Genomic DNA, 19,977 nt, shown 5'->3' with positions numbered 1-19,977 from the left:
ATTGTGTCAACTCCAGCTTTATATTTATTATAAAAATTTATTATTTCTGGTTTTCGTTTAACGTCATCACCAACTGATATATATGAATGCATTGTAGATATCCGAATGACAGCTTTATTTTTTTAGGAACGTAGGAACACCTTTTCGTGAAATCCAAAAACTGTCGAATACTGCTCCCGTGTCTTATTCTTTCCCATAACACTAGGGATGTAAGGTTTATTCTTTTTTAGCGTGCCAACAATGGTAATATTACACGGTTACAAATGTTTAGCAACTGGTACAGTAGTGAAGAAGTTATCCATGCAGATGTTTCTACCACTACCTCGGTACGGAGCCGCCAATTCTATCAGTACTCTTTCACCCTGATTTTTTTCTCGAGTATTATCTGTTTTAACAGTGTACATAATCCCTTGCAAAGGATATGCGTTTTCTGCATCACCCACGGTATGGATAAAGCTGTTCATCAATCGTCAAGTTAGCTCTTGGTTTGTACATCTGAGCCAAATTTGAATTCAACATTGTCCACACATCACGAATTGGAGCTGCCTTGTCTTCTTTTTTACGTTCACTTCGAGTATTAAGAAATAACCTTGAGTTTTTCTTTCTCTCTCGAACGGCATCTGCTCGGCTCCGAACAATAAAAGCCGGCCGACTACTTGGGGTGTCCCCAATAGTTTTCAGGTGACATTCACAACTCTACGTTGTTTTTTTTTCTTTAAATTGTCACTAACTATTAATATTTGAAGAAAAACATTTAAAAAATTTTTTTTTTTTTTTATAAAATAAACAAATTGTTTAATACTCAGATCGTACCGATACCCGGTGGCTAAAAGACGTCGGTAAAGTTGGTTACTAACATAAGGGTTAAAAAGAAAACAGATTTTTAGACCTTTTTATTTTAATTAATTGTTTTATTTTTTAAATGGACTATTTTTTGAAGTTGATTGATTATTTACATTAAATTAAGGGATTTTGATCGGTTCATTTAAATGGCAGCTATATACTATAGGTTCTATCTTAACAATTTGTTCGGTGATCGTAGCGTTCCCTAGACAATAATTCATGCCGAATTTCGTGAAGATATCTTGTCAAATATTAAAGTATTCCATACAAGAACTTTATTTCGATTGTTCAGTTCGGTTTGTATGGCAGCTATATGCTGTGGTGGTCCAAAATCCGCGGTTCCGACTAATATGCAACTAGTTTGGTTATATACAGACTGACAGCCGGACATTGCTAAATCGACTCAGCTCGACCCGCTGATCATATATATATATATTTTGTAGAGACTATAATACATAAATAACTGCGTTAGTTTAAATTAGAGTAAATCAAAAAAATATGTGAAAGCATGGATTTTTTGAGTTTTCATCTAGCTGCACTTGCTGCGTCTTCGGCAGAAATTTTTCGTCCTCGAAAAATGTACTTCATAATATGTCTTATTTAATCTGCTGATTGGTACTAATAATCTCACAAAAAATTTGATGTGCGTAATACTTCAATTTAAACTTTTTACGAGACGTCCGAAATGCGCGCGAATTGAGGCAGCCGACAGCGGTGCGTAGGTAACATCATGAAATGTGTATCCTAAAAGCCTGAACAGTCCTTAAACGAATCGCAATGACAATGAAAATGACAATGATTTACTCCTAACCGAGGTGGAATTTAGAAGGAGCCTTTTGAATCACATGCAGCATAAAAGTTCTTTTGGGTCCGCTTTGGAACCCAGTCATCACGGATAAAGTCAGAAGAATATTAAGCAAACCTGTTACTCCACTTAGGACAAAATTGTCTAACAAATTTCCAATTCTAGTAACGTTAGATCGCTAAAAAAACAGTCCTTAATCGATTCTGGAATAGTTCCAATAACGTGGAACCAGGTGTGTTGGTAATTGTGCTAGTCTACGCCATTTGTTCAGTTATATACTCTTCAAAGTTTGGCAAATCGCAAACATTTCTGAAGAATATGTATAAGAAAAAAGAAACTTTCCCATATACACCATTCCAACAATATATTTTATTATCCGGTTCGAAAATTCGTCAATTTTTAATTATTGAAAAATCTCTTTGCCCATTCATACATACACAGCAATACGAATATTATAAGCTTACTCACTTTCATTTTTCAACTGAATGAGCCGCATTCTGCATTTACCACATACATATGTATGTATGTACATATTATATATCAGCCTATAAAGTATTAGAAATAAAAATGTTGAACAGAATTTTGTATAATAATATAAATATAAAATATTAGAAATAAAGATGCTCTAATAAGCAGGCATATAATCAAAAAAAAATCTGGAATCGATTCCCACAACAGCCGGTTCTACGTTACCGGAATTGACCCGGATTTCATCCGGCCAAGCGCTGTTATTTCGGCGATCTAACCCTGTTTGCATCGGTAAGTGTTAGTCTAAATCTGTCGTCACTAGATCAACACCTAGCAGCAGGGTTGCTCCGTATCCTCTTGAGTCCAACCCGGGCCCCGAGGAGTTCTTTTGCTGCGTATGCGCTAAAAGGCTCCATCCAAACTCCACCTCGGTTAGGTGCAATACATGCAATGGATGGAGCCATCTTAAGACCTGCTCAGGCCTTAAGACCCATAGGGAGTGGACCACGAGTTACGTGGCCCCATGCTGCCAACGCAATATTGCGACACCAGCCTTAACGGCTGTGCAATCTGCACCATGTTCGCGCACTGCGCTGCCACTCCAGTTGAGTGGCCAAGAAAGGACCTCTACGGCTCTAAGGAGCTCTAGGCAGCATGACTCCCAGTCTGACCAACTCCCCCTTCTACCTTTATCCCGCTCCAATCCCCGTGCGGGAACTACTCAGCAACTCCTGGTTCCTCCCACAGTCTGTCCCGTGTGTAAGTCCGTAATACGCCGGAACGTCACATCAGTCAAGTGAAATTCTTGCTCGAGCTTGAGATATTTAACATATGCATCCACCCAGTTACATGTTGCCCAAAAGGATATCACCCGAACATAGGTGCGCTGCTTCGTGGTGAAACCCGTTTGGTGCTAGGCGACTTCAACGCGCATTCCTGGCATTCCTGCCTGTCAAACGATCGTAGGGGGATGGAGCTGGCGGAACAGATTGACGATTCGACATTCGCCACAATGAATGACGAAGCCCCCACCAGAATTATGGGCACCTGTAATAGCTCGCCCGATATTACCATTGCTAGCGGTGGTCTGATAAATAGCATAACCTGGCGACCTATGCTAACTCTCGCATCAGACCATCTGCCCATAATTATCTCGATCGAGAAACCTCCCGACTTTATTCCTGTGGACAACCGCACCTTCATTAACTTTAATAAAGCAAACTGGGTCGGCTTCACAGAATTTACTAAGAGTACCTTTAACGCACTACCCATTCCTACGGACGTCATCGTTGACGAGCGTCAATTCCGCAAGGTGATCGCTGCTGCTACCGCTCGCTTCATACCGGCTGGAAGAATCGCGGAACTCTGCCCAAATTTAACAGCCGAAGCAGCTGTATTAGCAAACGAGCGCGACACCTTACGCCATGCCGATCCCTGTGATCCCCGAATAAGGGATCTCAATTTGGAGATTCGGCAAATGGTAAACCAACATAAGCGGACAAAATGGGTGGAGCAGCTGAAGTCCTGTAATCTCTCCACCGGTGTGAGTAAGCTTTGGAATACTGTCAAGGCCTTGTTGAATCCGAGGAGACATGAAGACCTGGTTGAAATTCAATTCGATGGCCATGTTTACACTGCACCCTTCGACCGACAAGGCCAAACGATGTGTTACCCGACGATTGCGCAAAATTCAAAAAGACTGCGCACCACTTACTTTCACCGATGGGGAGGTTCAGAGTGTCATCAAAAAGGCGAAATCGTCTAAATCCATCGGCCCTGACGGAGTAATCATGCTGATGCTAAAACATCTAGGCTCAACGGGAGTAAACTATCTCACGAAAGTCCTCAACTTGTCGATGTCCGCTCTTCAAATACCCGATGTGTGGTAAGTCGGAAGAGTGGTCCCACTACTGCAACCTGGGAAACCCGCCAAGAAAGAGGAGTATTATCGCCCAATAACTCTCCTCTCCCGAGTGGTGAAGACACTTGAGGCCTTGTTACTCCCGTCATTCACTCACCAGTCTAGCAGACCATCAGCATGGCTTCCGAAAAGTGCACAGCACCACCACAGCTCTTAGCGTCATAAACGCCCAGATAGTTCATGGCCTGAACCAGAAGCCACCCTGCGAGAGGACGATCCTCGCAGCGTTGGACTTGTCAAAAGCTTTTGACACAGTCAATCACACAACGCTACTTGAGGACCTAGGACAATCAACGATCCCTCCAGGGCTGAAGTAGTGGACTATGAACTACCTGAGCGGTCGGCATTCATCCATACTGTTTCGAGGTCAAAACTCCAAACTTAGAAAAATTAAACAGGGACCAGCGGGAATTTCAGTGACCTCGTACGCTGATTACTGCACGATATTGACGTTGGGCAATGGAATCGATGGCATGTACTCAAAAGTAAACAGCTACCTCTCCGATCTGTCTCGCTTCTTCTCTGCAAGGAGCCTAGATTAGATTATATAGTGATTGAGGTATGCACCGCGACCTATGGTCTATTGTGCCCTCCCCTAAGTCACAGCGACTCATCTAGCCCTAGCGTATTGATGAACTCCAATATACTGCTAGGCGCTAGTGAGGCGATGCGATCCCTGTTTGGAAACATGGATCCCAGGGCCTTGACTCTACGTCTGCAGACTGCTGTGCAGTCCACTAGTAGGTGTTCTGGGGTTTCCGACTCCATGTCGCAGAACCGGCAGTTTGCAGAGGAGACCAAGCCCATGTTAAATAAATGCTTGTTAAGCCTGCAATGTCCGGTGTAGAACCCGACCAGAAGTCGAAATTTGTTCCTCGGGAGATTGATTACGGTTTTAAAACGTCTGAGGTTATAGCTCCCCAGTAGCAACTTGGCATGGCGCATGCCTTGGAGGTGTTGCCAGTGTCTCTCCCTGCCTGCTCTTTCCTCTCTACGGAGGAGCTCCTTAATGGTATGTGGACCCACCGCTACGCACGGTTCTGGTCCTACCATGTTTGTAGAGGCTACAGAGCGGGCCAACTCGTCAGCAAGTTCATTTCCTGCTATACCCCTGTGACCAGGCACCCAGATGAGGTGCACACTGTTGAAACTTGATAGGCTGTTCAGCCGTTCTATACACTCCTGCACTAGTAGCGATTTGACCTCAAAAGCCGAGATTGCTTTAAGTGCTGCCTGACTATCGCTGAGTATGGCGATGCTCTTATTGCGATAGTCGCGTTGGATGTTTATTTCTACACACCGACTTATAGCATATACCTCCGCCTGGAATGGAGAGCTTGGTGCGTGGTCCTGCGACCCCTGCGCCAATCCCCTCCGCCGTTTTCGAGCCGTCGGTGTACCACTTGATAGTACTGTTCCTTAGTAGTAGGTCCAGCGTGGAATCGCTCCATTCTGCCTTACTGCCAAGGGTAACCCTGAACTTCCTAGTGAAGCTTACTGTTTTGGTAATACTGTCCCTTGGAAGAAGGGCCAGTGGAATTGCGTCACTTAAGGCCTTCATCTGCTGGGACGAGATTACCTTCCCTTTGCCAGACCCTTCTGCTGAAATTTGAAGCAAGGTCTGTTTGGCCGTCTGCTCGATCACTATATGTAGCGGTGTTAGCTCCAGCATTACTTCCAGTGCTGCAGTCGGACACGTACGCATCGCGCCCGACGCGCAGATACAGGCAAGTCGTTGCAGCCTCGATAGTCGAAGTCCTGCCGAGGTCTGCGCTGCTTTGGAACCCCAGGCCACCGCTCCATATGTTATGATCGGTCTAACAATCATGGTGTACAACCATCTGATAATCTTTGGGTTGCAGCCCCATGATTTCCCAGCAAGTCGATTGCACACCATGAGCGCTTTCGTAGCTTTGGCTGCGGTTAAGTCCACATGCTGCTTCCACCGTAGAGTGGAGTCCAGCGTGAGGCCCAGGTACTTTACCGTTCTGGCCATCTCCAATTCCGTTCCACCTAGGGATAGGCTTCTGAGGCCTGGCAGCAACCTGCGTCTGGTAAACGGTATGATTGTAGTTTTGGAGGGGTTGATGTTTAGGCCAACCCCACTACACCATTCCTTTGCCAGCCTTAATCCCCTTTGTACAATATCGCAGAGAGTGTCTGCGAATTTACCCCTAGCTAATATAACAATGTCGTCCGCATATCCCTGACAGCGGATTCCGTTGCTCGTTAGTAGCTCGAGAAGATCGTCTACAACTAGGCTCTAAAGTAGGGGGGATAGCACTCCACCCTGTGGACAGCCTCTTGTTGTGCCAAGACGAATCTTAGTGCCTACTGTGGTTTTGGCAATCCTGGTGCTCAGTACTGCTTCAATCCATCTGCGCACCGGCATCGCTACACCCCTTTTCTCTAGTGCTTTTGACACGCTCTCGTGTGACGTATTGTCAAAGGCACCTCCGATGTCAAGGAAGGCGCATAACAGCACCTCACCCCCGTCGAACGAACTTCGGATCTCTGAGGTCAGCTGATACACAGCAGTATTGGTTGATCTACCTGCTCTGTAAGCATGCTGCATCGCGTGTAGCGGTGCAGCTTTCAGCACCTTCGATCTTATTTCGTGGTCTATGATCTTTTCCATGCTTTTCAGTAGGAAGGAAGTTAGACTTATTGGTCTGAAGGATTTTGCCGACGAGTAGTCTTTCCTTCCTACCTTGGGTATGAAGATCACCCTAGCAGTGCGCCAAGGTTCTGGGATATACGCCAGGCTATCCCTCATCACCCGAACAAGGTGGGGCAGAAGGAGCACCCCCCCCCCCTGTTGCATGAAGGCTGGAAGGATGCCATCCGCCCCCGGAGACTTATATTTTTCGAAGGAGGCCACAGCCCACTTAATGGACGTATAGTTCCTATCCGGTCTTTTAATTGCTAGAACTGTGTCGGTCTTGCCCCTAGCCAGAGCCTTATGCAGCCTCTGGCGTTGAGGAGACACTTTCACAGAAATTTCTGAAGCTCTTCTGCTTTGCTGACCAGATCTCCTTGTTGTGAGCAGTTAGGCCGCACCTATAGTTCTCCCAGCCCCCGGTACGCTTAGCCCTGTTAAATAGCTTGCGTACCGTTTTCCTTAGGTTTGAGAGCCTACTTGACCACCAGAGACAGCTGCGGTTCTTGGTGGTCGTCTTTAGGGGGCAGCTACTGTTGTATGCTTCTATAATGGAGTGATTTAGCGCAGACAATCTGCTCTCCAGTCCAGAAGCCGTGGCACTGCTGTCAAGCTGCCCCCTCCTATTGAGATCTATTTCAAGCGTATCCCTAAAGGTGGCCCAGTCCATGTTTTTGGGGATACGCCTGGGAGGGGGTTGCCTAACCTGTACCGCTAGTGCGAATCTTATGATGCGGTGATCCGACATGGAGGGTTCCGATGACACTCTCCACTGCCCGATCAGCCCCGTCATGAGTTCGTTACCAAGGGTGATGTCAAGCATGTTTACAATGCTTAGATTACTACTTACTATAAATTCAAGTAGAGACTCACCCCGTGTATTGCAGTCCGTGCTGCCCCATTCGGTGTGATGGGCGTTGGCATCACATCCCATGACAAGGGGCAGGTTGTTCCTCCTGCAGTAATCCACGAGGCTCCCGACGGCCTCTGGGGGTGCTGTCATCGTGTCTCCCGGAAAATAGGCCGCTGCCAGGACGAAATCCGCTCCTTCGTTACCTTTTGCCTGCACAGCGACCAGGTCTTGTGTTAGGAACTCTGAAATACAAAAGTAATCAATATCGTTCCTAATTACTATACAGGTTCTGGGTCTCTCGCTTGAGAGATCCCAGATTACCTTGCTATTCACCATTTTGAGGCCCCTGACCTTTCCTTTGTAGATCCATGGCTCCTGGATCAGTAGAATGCCCAGACCATCCGCTGTGAACCTGCTCGCGACGCCGCGTGATGCAGGTTCACCTGGGCAATTTCAATTTGTGGACCCACTAGAGGGTCGGTTCCATGAGGAGCTCCTCATCTTCACCGTCCTCCGCGTTACCACCCGCTAGGTCCCTGAGTCCCTCGAGAAGCTCTTGCGTGGAGGGTAGTGCCCCCCCTTGTTCGCCAGCCTTCTCCGTAGGGACCTTCACCATGGTTTCGGCAGTTGCCGCCTGCTCCGCCGTGCTGATGCCAGGATGAGGGGGGGGGGGGGTTGGGTGTTTGGGGGAGTGGTTGCCTCCGGTCCCCTGTGTATTGCTTCCTTTTTGCCGCTTAGTGTTTGGCGGCTCCTGTGGCGTTAGTTGCCCACTCTTGCGCTTTGCGGCTTGGGTGGTCGAAGGCGCTGCCCTTTCGCAACCCCGCCTTGCGGCCTGAGTTGCGTTAACCGGGCGTTGGCTTCGATTACCGCTGCTCTTTTTGCTGCTCGTCGCGGTATTGCCGCCCTTCCGCTTCTCCGAGGCAGGGGAGGCATTGTTTCCTCTCACCCCGTTGCGCGCCAACTTTTCGGCTTCCTCCGGAGTCTTTCCCTCCTGGAGGTGCCTGAGGTACCATTTGAGGCTGGCACCGCTCATGCCTCTCCTCCTGGGATCGTCCTGTCCACCTGGACTCCCATTTGGTGGTAGAGCGGGTAGTCTCCCCTCTTCCGCTTCCGTTTACGAACCTCCCCGGTTGATGCCCGTTCCGAGTCGCTCGAATCCGAGCAGGTGATCCTGCTCGGTGGAGCCTCTTCGCGGGGTTCGCTTTTTCCTGCTGAGCGCCGCTGCACGAGGGCATGTCGTCATCGTCCTCCCTTGCATGCTCCTCGAACAGCGCCCGCTCTTTTGGCGAAAGGGCGTCCAGGAAGCTAAACTTTTGTTTAGCCCCTGAAGCTCCCTTACCTGCACCGGCACAGGTCTTCTTGGCCTTGTCCGTTTGCTGTTGTTGTTGTCCTTTTGTTTCCATTGTTGAGTTTGTTATTTTTTGTTTTGTTGTCTCCATCTGATTCTTACGACCTTAGGCTCGACATGGCGAGCCGTCCGGTCTACGTTTTGTGAGGGGAACGCGAAAGTCCACCGCGCCAGAGACCCATGACGCGGTAAGGCCACCGTTACTTTCCAATGCGGCCCGGTGTTGGGAAGGCTCCGTTAGAATACAGCCATATTAACCTCCTGGCTGCAAATCATCCAATGGGCACGGGAGTCGCATAACACCCTGGATTAGGAGGTGGCAGCTCTTGGTTGTCGCACGCATGCGGCTTCTGACAACCCGTGTGAGAGGTGCTAGGCAGCACTTCTCGCAATGGTGGGGAGATGCCGAGAATGCCTTGCGACCTAAGCCCCTGCACCACGGCAAGGTGCCTGCCATTCACAAGGAACCTAACACTCTCCCCTACTAAATCCACAGCGACCATCTTCACAAATTGGACGAAGGAGTACAGACTGGACCTGAACATTTCAGTCAAGGCACAAAAATTCCGAAAGTTAATAACCCTAAAATTTTAGGCGTCACATTGGACAGTCTGTGTTACTTCACTCCTCACACGACCGCGATAACTGCCAAAGTACAGAGCCGCAACAAAATCCTCAAGTCACTTTCCGGCAGCTCTTGGGGAAAAGATAAAGAAACGTTGTTTCCAACATACAAGGTAATCGGCCGGCCGGTCCTAAACTACTCATCACCAATTTGGTCGCCTGGATGTAGTGCAAGGCAGACGAGGAAGCTTCAGACTTGTCAAAACACTGCATTCCGGACTACCACGGGGTGCCTCTTGATGCCCCCAATTGAACACTTACATAGTGAGGCCCTTATGCTTCCGGTTAAGGAACGTAATGAGCTCCTCTCCAAGCAGTTTGTGCTGGGGTGTTTTCGCAGAAATCACCCCTGCAGTCGCCTGCTTGAAGCGGAACCACCTCCTAGGAACATCAAGAGGTCATTCCTTGATTACGTAGACGACATCGGACAGTACGACGACCGGACATCGGACGTAACGAACTACAGACAAGCACTGACCGCCATTCACAGTGGAGCCATTAACACCTTCATCGACTCCCTCTCAATGAATGGCGTACAAGGAGTCAAACCACCACCTATAGCAGACGTAGAGCTTGAGTTGCCCCGCGAAACCAGAGTGACCCTCGCGCAACTTCGTTCTGGATATTGTAGCAGGTTAAACTCCTACTTATCCAGAATAGACCCCGGCATACCAAACATATGTCCTGCGTGCAATGAGGCCCCGCGTGATACTAACCACCTCTTTGCATGCCCAACAAACCCAACTCATCTAGCACCCTTTTCCCTATGGTCTGACCCCGTCGAAACAGCCCGTTTCTTGGGCCTCCCGTTAGATGACCTCGACGACAACCAAACTATCACTTACCACCTAACCGGGGACTAGATAAACGTTACAACAACAACAAAAATTAATTCCGAATAGTGAAAAAATATTATTATATTATTTAACAGATAATCTTGGGTAGCCAAGACTATCCCTCAGAGGTGTTGTAATCAATAAATAACTGCAAATTACATACATACAAATATCGTTTTAAAAATCCTTATAACAAAGATTTCAGCTGTAAATAAATATCCTGTCTAAAAGGATTTGTTGTAAGCAATTGAAAAGGAAGTGTACGAATTACATCAGGCACATTTTCTTGTAGATCCAATCTACCCGGATGAAACACATGGTGATCTGTGATTCTTTCATAGTCAATGCCTTTATTTATAAGATCAACTAGCTCAGCAAACGAAGGATATTCGCCCATTTCGAGCATAGAAAACCTAAATAAACAACAAAGGGACAAATTTAGTTAAATTTACTTCAGATTTAAAAGTTTGCCTCACGTAGGGAAATCTTCGCGAAGATGATGTGTTCGCAGCTCGTCCTGAAAATAAATTCGTATTTATTTAGTGAACCGGACATTACTAGCTTCCGAAGGTATATATGTGCATATAGTTCCCAAAATATCCGTTCCTGACTTAAATATTAGAAATGCAAATTTTACAACAAATTCATTAAAAAGTACTTATTTCTTGGAATAACCATATTCGTTCAAATAAAAAATATATTAATTTTGTTTTTAAGCTTGCCAGTTGCACTAATATGCACATTTTGTAAATAAATTTATTTTAATAACTTAAATTTATATACTAATGAATTTAAATTAAATATATAAACACATAACAAGGCATTAAAGTATTGTCATAACAGTCTATAACATATATTTATACAAGTAACAACTTCTGAAAGGTTCATTCAAGTAAAAATATTTGGTTAATTCTTATGCACATATATAATATTTATACTTATACATGGCTACATTATTTAGAACTGTTCACCTTATCAGATTTTAACCATTGTTCATCGTAAAAAGCAAATCCCCTTTCCACCAACTCTTTGTTAATTTGTAAAACTTCATTTCGATTCGAATCACATAAAACCATGTGAATTATGCGTTTCTATAAATGAATATAGAATTTAGAATTATAGCACCAAAAATAAGTTAATACTACCTTTTCATCGATCTCTGAGACTTGACCATAGAGCATTAACTCGGAAGACAGGTACAAAAAATATTGGATTGATTCCGGGCTCCAGTGATAATTTTTGGGACAAATATGTGACAACGAACCGCGAATAGCTTGCTTTGGTAATCTTGCGAAGGAGGTCAAGAGGAATTTTATTTTGCTAACAGGTACATTCGAAACGGTGCCATAATCTACAAAGAAGACCTGAAAGTAACACCTCTTCCTTAATATTTACAAAAAAAAAATAAAAAATAAGTTTTGTTGTTGTAGTGAATAATATAAAAATTCGGGTTCTTTTCGGGTTACGTAGACTCGACAGTCGTGGGGACGGAATATAATATATAATAATAATAGTAAATACCTTTGCTTTATTCTCAATAACTGAAGCTAAGATTTCTGCCCGATGCCATAGTCCTTTATAGAGAGCAGCACATACTTGGCCAGGACTTATACAAACGCTGGGGATGCCGAATGAATCAGTTTCCAGTGATGTATAAAATCGTCTAAATACATTCAATTTTAAACATAAATTTAAAAAATATAAATAAATTTACTTACTCAATTTGAAGCATTAGATCATCCAATTCATGGTGTTTCTTGTAAATATGAAACCAAAATTTGTAAGGGCTGTGGATCTACGTATGAAATAAAAATTAATATACCAATTACAGAGTGAATTATATAATCATGTATTACTTCTGAGATAAATATGCCAATGATAGAACCTCGTATAATTTGGTCCGATATTTTATAAGTTGGGATTTTCTTACCGAATGTCATAGTATTTTCCGGAAAATCCATTCGGAATACTAGGTTGTTCTGTAAAATCACAAATATGCATAACTTATTACATATGTTTTTACATGTTTATGGTTATGTGCACAAAGTTTTTAAAAATAAAACATAATACATACAGCTGCGAAAGCTGGGACTGCTTCTTCAATGTCATCTATATGTTTGTCATTTTCGATTTTGTTATTTGAAATTTCAATTGTGAATTTTTGTTTTCCATTTTGTACAGTTCTATTCTTTAATGGATGTGGATCAACTTCATTACGTATTTCACACATACCAAAGATTTTCCATAAAACTTCATCTTGCTTGAGTTGTGGTAATGGAGATCTTTCCAAAGTAAAATCTTGTTTTACCTCACATTCTGGAAATGTTTCATGCATTTTATGTATGGGTTTGTTCTTTTGTATAAATGTTTCAGGCGTTTGTAAGGGTTTGTTGATTTCTCCCGCATCAACAGGAAAGCATTCTCCAGAAAATTGTATCGGTTTTTGGTCAACTTTTTTTACTGCAAACTTCGAAGTGTCAAGTGCTTGACACTTTAATACCGTGTTTCGCGGACCACAGCGAGGTATAAAATGACTGAACCGAATGTTGCTTGAAGGAAGAGTTTCACTGCTCACTTTCTTAGAACTTATTTGTACTTTCTGTCCTGCAGAATGTGATGTATCAAAATGAGAAGCCCTTACGGTTATTTTTTTTTGTTTTGTGGACTTTAGTTTATTTCTTGTCTTTTTCTGCTCGCGTACTAACTTGTGTATGTGAGCAGATTTTTCATTCAGAACAATACCGACTGAAGCAGAGGGCCCACTTCCGTAAACCTAAAAATAAATCAAATTTAAAATTCTACCTGAAAGCTTTATATATCCAATAGTTACATTAATTGTATCAGGAATGGAACAAAGGAACGATTCTAATGTTTGGAAACCAAGCTTATGATAAGGTATTCGTTGGCCTTCAATGTTCCTATAGTCCCGATTAAGTTCATCAATGGTAATTGCATTGGGGCACGAAACCACAAGTGATTTAATTACTGCTTTTACTTCTTGCAAATATCCAATCTCCATTTTCTTAGTTTTATTTACAAATAACTTCAGCGCACACATAAAATAAAATTTCTCAAACCCGAAACCAACACATAACTGTAAGCAATTGAGATGAGATAAGCATATTAGAAAAATAAACGATATTATTCGATCGTATTCGAGTGATACCTCTTCATGTAAGAGCCAGTTCATACACAGATTCTTTTGTAACCTAAGCCGATTTGCATGCTTTGTATTCTTGTTCGAAACAGCTCGCTGCTACCCTTATCAGCATTCCTTTTCACTTTCAATTCTTAGATTGATTGGTTTCAAATGAATATATACCATTCGTTCAGAAATTTGAATTCTGTTATCTATTTTTTATATGTAAGATGAAAATTCGTATGCATAGAATAATAGAAATATTTTGAAAATCTGTAAATGAGAAAAAAATTAAGATACTCAAAAATATTCAATTTAAATTTGTAATAACATACAGTGGTATTAAATGTAATAATATAGGAGTATACATTAAGGAATTTTAATAAAAGTTGTAACTTTCCATATTTATATTAACATAAAATTTTAAAATGCTTTCATATAAATTCTTTGCGTTTAGGATATAGTTCGAATATCATGTTATTTAAAACAAGAATTGTCCTTAATTCAAGGATGTTTTATAATAAATAGAAAAAAAAGATTAGAAAATTCCTTTTATAAATATTAGTAGCGGATATTCAATACATTCTGGTGGATTAGGGAATTCTCGACTTAAGTATTTATTTTAAACTATTAAGCGTATATAATGCATATTGTTCTACCACTTTCATGGTAATTCCTTGCCAGCAAAATGTGGGACCACCAACCCAACATACAAATGAAACACTCTAAGTGTCGCGTAGCCGAACCGCACAAACATTTGCAAAAATTTTATGAAAAGGAATGACAAAAAAACTCGATTTGAGTTGAAGAAATCTTTTTGCCCGTGTGAATGCACAAAGCGACACCAAAAGAGAATTTGCCAATAACGAGGGCCAAAAGTGTCCCCATGTAAGCGCAGTATAAAACTGAAGCTACAGAATAACGTAACGTGTATACATACTGTACGGGATTTCTCGATAAATGATCTAACTGAGTTCGATCACTGGATTGTTAAATTAAAGTCCCAATTTAACGTTATACACTTATTTTTATTTATAATTCCAACAACTTAACAGTTATTGCTCGCTATTAGAGTTTACAACTTATTGCTTATAGCTTAATTGCTCTTTACACGGCAACACTCTAATTACATACAGTGCATCACAAAATAAGTATGCAGTGTGTTTATCTGTTTGTCATGCGAAAAAAGCCTTTAAACTAATATTACCACATTTCTGTTATATTTTCAATTATTTCATATTTTTATTAATTCAATAACAAAAAACCCAAACTCAAAGTAATAATTTTTCAAATTACAGAAAAGAATGTTCCAATATTATTATTACGTCACTAAAGTATGTATGCACAAAAAGTAAATTGCGAAAAAAAGTTCTAACGGGTTTATTTTTGAGCTTTGACGGTTAATATTTCGTCGGATAGCCTTTGGATTTTTTTATTGCATTCAACTTGGGTGGCATGGACTTTACACGCTTTTGGGCCACTGAAGGTGGAATCTTGCTCCATACTTCCATTAACGCAGCTTTTAAAGATTCTTTGCTGGTTATTTGGTGTCTTCTGATTTTTCTTTCTAAATAATCCCACAAATGCTCGATAGGATTGACATCAGGAGATTGGGGTGGTGTTTTTAATTGTTTGGATGTCTTGTAAAGAAGCCATTCCTTAACAATGCGAGCGGTGTGTTTTGGATCATTATCGTGTTGGAAGACAAATGATTCTTCAAGTCCCAATCTAGCCGCACTTTCGTTCTAATTTGCTTTTAAAATGTTAAGGTAATTATATTTGTTCATTGTATGCGCAATGAACACAAGATTACCTACTCCAAATGCTGCCATTCCAGAAATGTTCGTCTTTGTTTTCGTGCTCCTTCACAAACTTCAATCTTTTTTGTCTGTTAGTGAATGGCTTTCTACGGACATTATGACCATGGTAGCCAGCATCATACAGTACTCGACGAATAGTTTCTTGATTGCAGGTTTTACCAGTCTTGTTTTCAATCTCTGTACACACTTTTGGTGCACTCTTCTTTGGGTTTACCTGTATCTTGCGCCGCTAATACGCCGCTCGTTTGCATCAAATATTTTTGATCGCCCGGATATATCCTAATTTCTTGTATTTCTCTCTTTGTTATATTTTTCTATTATTTTTTTCATAGTTCAACTACTTTCATTTGTTATTTATCCAATTTGCCTCTGACTTGTTTGTGCTTTATGTAGTGTTATTATAACATCTTTTAAATCTTGTGATAGCTCTCTTCCACGCGGCGCCATGATCAAAATTTTAATTAAATTACGGCTAAAATTGTATTAAAACTTGTAAATCTTTATATCTTAAAAAAAAAAAAAATTTTATGATTTTTAAGCGAACAAATACTGTGTGCCAGTTGAAAACATACTGAAATCGTAACTTACATACATATTTATGTGACGTGATTTTTGGTTTTTACTGAGAAAATTGAACGGTTCTTAATAACGGGAAATGTGAATAACATCGATCTATCATACTCAAGAACCAGATGTTATGTGTAATTGTTATTGTAAAAAACACGGAAAGTTTAATTTTTATTTTGCAATTGATATGACTTTTTTTACGTACAAACATAGTGCATACTTATTTTTGTTATACGCTGTATCTGTTTGGTGCACAGTCCGGCAGCCGTTATATAGTAGGTATGTAGGTAGGTAAAGTGGCTGTCATTCGACCCACCTAGGCCTTTATGAGGCCCATTGTGATACCACCGGGACTGTGGTCTCCTCACTCTATTGGCTCCTCTCGGAACCACCCTGTGTTTCTGATGAACTTCATCAGTGAGACAAGTCTTATCCGTTCAATCTCCGAGACGTTGTCAAGAAACCCACGACCGAAGGTTGCGATTCTTTTCCTATATAGTGCTGCGCAGTCGCATAAAAGATGTTTAATGATCTCCTCCTCTTCGACTTCGTTATAGCTTCTACAATAGTCGTTATATGGCGTACCAAGTCTACTTGCATGTCTGCCTATTAGACAGTGGCCTGTTAGTACTCCTACTAGAGTTCTTATATCATTCCGCTTGAATTTTAACAATCGGCATGTGCGGCTCATATTTCATTCATGCCACGTTTGTCTGCTAGTTGAGAAAGTCAGGGACTGATTCCACTGACACTCGGCTATGTTAATGACATGTTTGTCGATTAAGTATCTACATGTAGCCAGAGGCATATATATGTCCTCCTTACTAGGATCTAGTTGTAGGGTGGTGCCTGTTCTGGCTAGTTCATCTGCTACACAGTTCCCGGGGATGTCACAGTGTCCTGGGACCCATTGCAGGTTTACCGTGAAATAGGATGTCAGATCCGCTAGAATATCATGGCATTCTTTCACTGTCTTCGACGAAATCCTATGAGACATCAGAGATTTCAAAGCCGCCTGGCTGTCTGTATATACAAATATATTTCTTGTTGTGAGCACACTCCTTGTCAGTACAAGAAGGCTTTCTTTAATTGTGGTGACCTCCGCTTGGAAGACACTGCAGTGGTCTGGTAACCGGAAGGTGATTTTGGTATCTAGTTTAGCCGAGAAGACACCGCCACCTACTCGGTTATCCAGTTTAGAACCATCCGTATAGAAGCTTATCCCTGCTTCCTTGTCCACTACGTCCCTTTCCCACTCCTCTCTGGAGCGGAAGGCAATATTGAGGACCGGATTTAGGTTCAGCTCCATAGGATTGCGAAAATCCGTAGTTATGGGAAGAAACGGGAACTTACTGAGTATCATAGAATGCCCCTTGTTGCTGGCGACTAGTAGGGAGGATTCCCTTAATCTCAGAACTGACTTTGCTGCCATTTGCTTGTAATACAGATTTGTTGGCAGTAAGTGTAAAATTACGTTGAGTGCCTGGCTTGGCGTAGTTCTGAGAGCTCCTCTGATGCAAATACTGGCTGCTCTTTGTATACTTTCCATGTTCCTAATCGCTACTTCTTTTCTGTAATTGGCCACCAAACTAATATACCGTAAGTCATGATCGGCCTTACAATTGTTGTATAGAGCCAGTAAGCTACCCGAGGCGTCAGTCCCCATCTGGGCTCCACCATTCTTTTACACGTGTAAAGCGCTGTAGCTGCTTTTTTTACCCTCGCTTCCAAGTTTTGTTTCCAAGAAAGCTTCCTGTCCAAAATAAGTTCCAAGTAGCTTGCTTTATCTCCCATCGTTAGCCTGGTGCCATTTAAAGATGGCGGCGTGATTTTTGGAGTATTGTGTTTCTTAGTGAATCTAGTTCTGTCTTGCTAGCATTTGAATTCAGTACGCATGATACGGCTCATCGATTAATATCGTTTAATATTGTCTGCATAAGGCTAGCCTCTAACCTGCCACATCAACAGCGTAGGACACAACATGTACCCCCCTCTTTTCTAGATCCACAAGCAATTTATTCATTGTCAGGATCCAGAGAAGTGGGGATAACACGCCTCCTTAGGGTGTACCCCTTCGGACAGATATACGCATCGTTTTCCGGAGAGGCTCAGAGATGTCCAGATCTTTAAGCGCGCTCAATATGGCCTTCGGCTGGATGTTATTGAAAGCACCTTCTATGTCTTTGAAGGCTACGAGGGTGTATTCTTTTATCTCCAGAGACTTTTAAATCTCTGCTACCACTGAGCTTAATGCCGTTTCTATGGATTTACCCTTAGAATCCGCATGCTGCGAAATTGCCATTTTTCCTGGGCTTAGTTTTCCCCTATATGTATATCTATTAGTCTCTCCAGCGTTTTTAAAAGAAATGATGAAAGAGTGATTGGTCTAAAACCCTTTGGATTAATGTGTGAGCTTTTGCCAGCCTTTGGTATATATATCACCTTGACTTCCCTCCATATCGAGGGAATATAGTTTAATTGCAGTGCCTTCTTAATCATGGTTGTTAACCAGCTTATTGTATAGCTCATGGATTGCTGTAACTGAGCCGGGAATAATCCATCTGGTCCCGGCGATTTATAAGGCTTGAAGCTGCCTATCACCCAGTAAACAATACTATCTGACACTATGTCTAGCGGAGGGGACTCTGGGCCCACTTCACTCCCCAGTATATGCTCTCTTATGTGGTTCTCGGAACTGTCTGGGAATGGAGTATCCATTAGTAAGCCTAGAGTCTCTTCACTGGATACCGTCCAGCTGTGGTCTGGCTTCTCAAGGTATCCGATGCTATGTTTCGACTGTGTCATTATTTTTCTAAGTCGAGACGCTTCTGCCGTATTCTCGATGTAATTACAAAAAGATTTCCTCGAATTTCTTTTTGCCTTCCTTACCTCCTTTTTATATGACCGTGGGAGGTTATAATAGTTACCCCTCTCTGCTTCTCTGTGGGATAATTTGGCAAAATTTAATTGCTTCCTGCAATCTTTCTGCATCTTCTTAAGTATAATTTACGTATACCTCTGGCCATTTGCTTAAATAGTCCATGACTACCAACACATATTTGTCTCCTAATTTACTGATAGGAAACATCCATGGCAACTCGCTTAAACGGCGCACCTTCATCGGACCATGACTCCTGGACCTCGGCCCTTTAGCAGCAATGCACTCGACGCAATTAGCGATCCACTCCTTAACTGATTGACGACAACCAATCCAATGATACCTATGTTTCCTCCACTTGGACCGTTGAGAACTTCGGAAATTCTTACTTTCGGAACAATCATCAGAACTCGGGAACTTTGCTCATCTTCGCTTTTCCATACGCGATGCAAGCAGCCAGACACTAACTTCAAATTATTCCATTGTGCCCAATAAGCCTTTGCGACTGGGCTTTCTGCAGCTATTTCTTCACTCGTTGGACGTTTATTCATCTCCAATCCATGTAATACACTTTTCAAATCTAGATCTTCTTGCTGCCATTTCCGTAGCTCCTCCGGATCCCAGTCTGATGTTATAGTCATTAATCGGACATCTATAATGTCTTCTTTGGCCTCAGCTTCCGAGCAATGTCTGCATTCCAAATTACATGGACGGCGGAACATGGTATCAGCATTTCCTTAACTACTACTTTTGCGATGTTCTATAGAGAAGTCGTAACTTTGGAGTCTCTCAATCCACCGTGCCAACTGTCCTTCTGGGTTCCTAAATCGTAGAAGCCATTTTAATGCTGCATGATCTGTCCTCTCCCGAAATCGCTGGCCATAAAGGTACTTATGAAAATGTTTGATGCACTTCATCAACGCTAATAATTCCCTCCGAGTAACACAATAGTTTCTTCAGAGTTTGGGAAGCCAATTCCTGTTCTTTATTCCATTCAAAAACTCATGAGTTCATGGAGGCTACTAGCTACGCTGGTAAAATTTGGAACGAATCGTCTATAATAAGTACACAGTCCAAGGAAAATCCGCAATTCATGTAAATTTTTTGGAGTGAGTCAATCTTTTCATTAGCTACGCTAATGCCCTCTGTTGTCACTTTGTAGCTTACTTCCTTCAAAAGGTAACACTTCTTTGGACTCAGCTTTAGACCCGCGCTA

General features: G+C 42.4%; 1 protein-coding gene across 1 annotated transcript; it reads right to left on the bottom strand.

The window, feature by feature from the left end:
* Nucleotides 1-10,413: 10,413 nt before the first annotated feature.
* Nucleotides 10,414-13,476, bottom strand: tej (tejas). The gene is made up of 9 exons (XM_036357600.2): nt 13,188-13,476; nt 12,432-13,130; nt 12,214-12,336; nt 12,076-12,152; nt 11,879-12,020; nt 11,503-11,721; nt 11,329-11,448; nt 10,834-10,874; nt 10,414-10,770 (listed from the first exon to the last, which is right to left on the bottom strand). Exons 1-9 carry the CDS (start codon nt 13,413-13,415, stop codon nt 10,545-10,547), a joined length of 1,875 nt encoding a protein of 624 aa, XP_036213493.2. The 5' UTR covers nt 13,416-13,476; the 3' UTR covers nt 10,414-10,544.
* Between the last annotated feature and the right edge of the window lie 6,501 nt (nt 13,477-19,977).

This window comes from Bactrocera oleae, chromosome 4 (assembly GCF_042242935.1).
Source record: "Bactrocera oleae isolate idBacOlea1 chromosome 4, idBacOlea1, whole genome shotgun sequence".
In the NCBI taxonomy this organism is placed as follows: domain Eukaryota; kingdom Metazoa; phylum Arthropoda; class Insecta; order Diptera; family Tephritidae; genus Bactrocera; species Bactrocera oleae.
The sequence above is the reverse complement of the archived record's forward strand: the minus strand, read 5'-3'. Positions and strand labels throughout refer to the sequence as shown.

What these genes read in the sequence shown, in the direction of transcription:
- tej (XM_036357600.2), bottom strand. Translation starts at nt 13,415, where the DNA reads ATGTGTGCGCTGAAGTTATTTGTAAATAAAACTAAGAAAATGGAGATT. An exon ending in GATCTAATGCTTCAAATTGA is followed by an intron (nt 12,021 to 12,075) that starts GTAAGTAAATTT and finishes GAATGTATTTAG; the next exon opens with ACGATTTTATACATCACTGG. An exon ending in TTATTGAGAATAAAGCAAAG is followed by an intron (nt 11,722 to 11,878) that starts GTATTTACTATT and finishes TGTTACTTTCAG; the next exon opens with GTCTTCTTTGTAGATTATGG.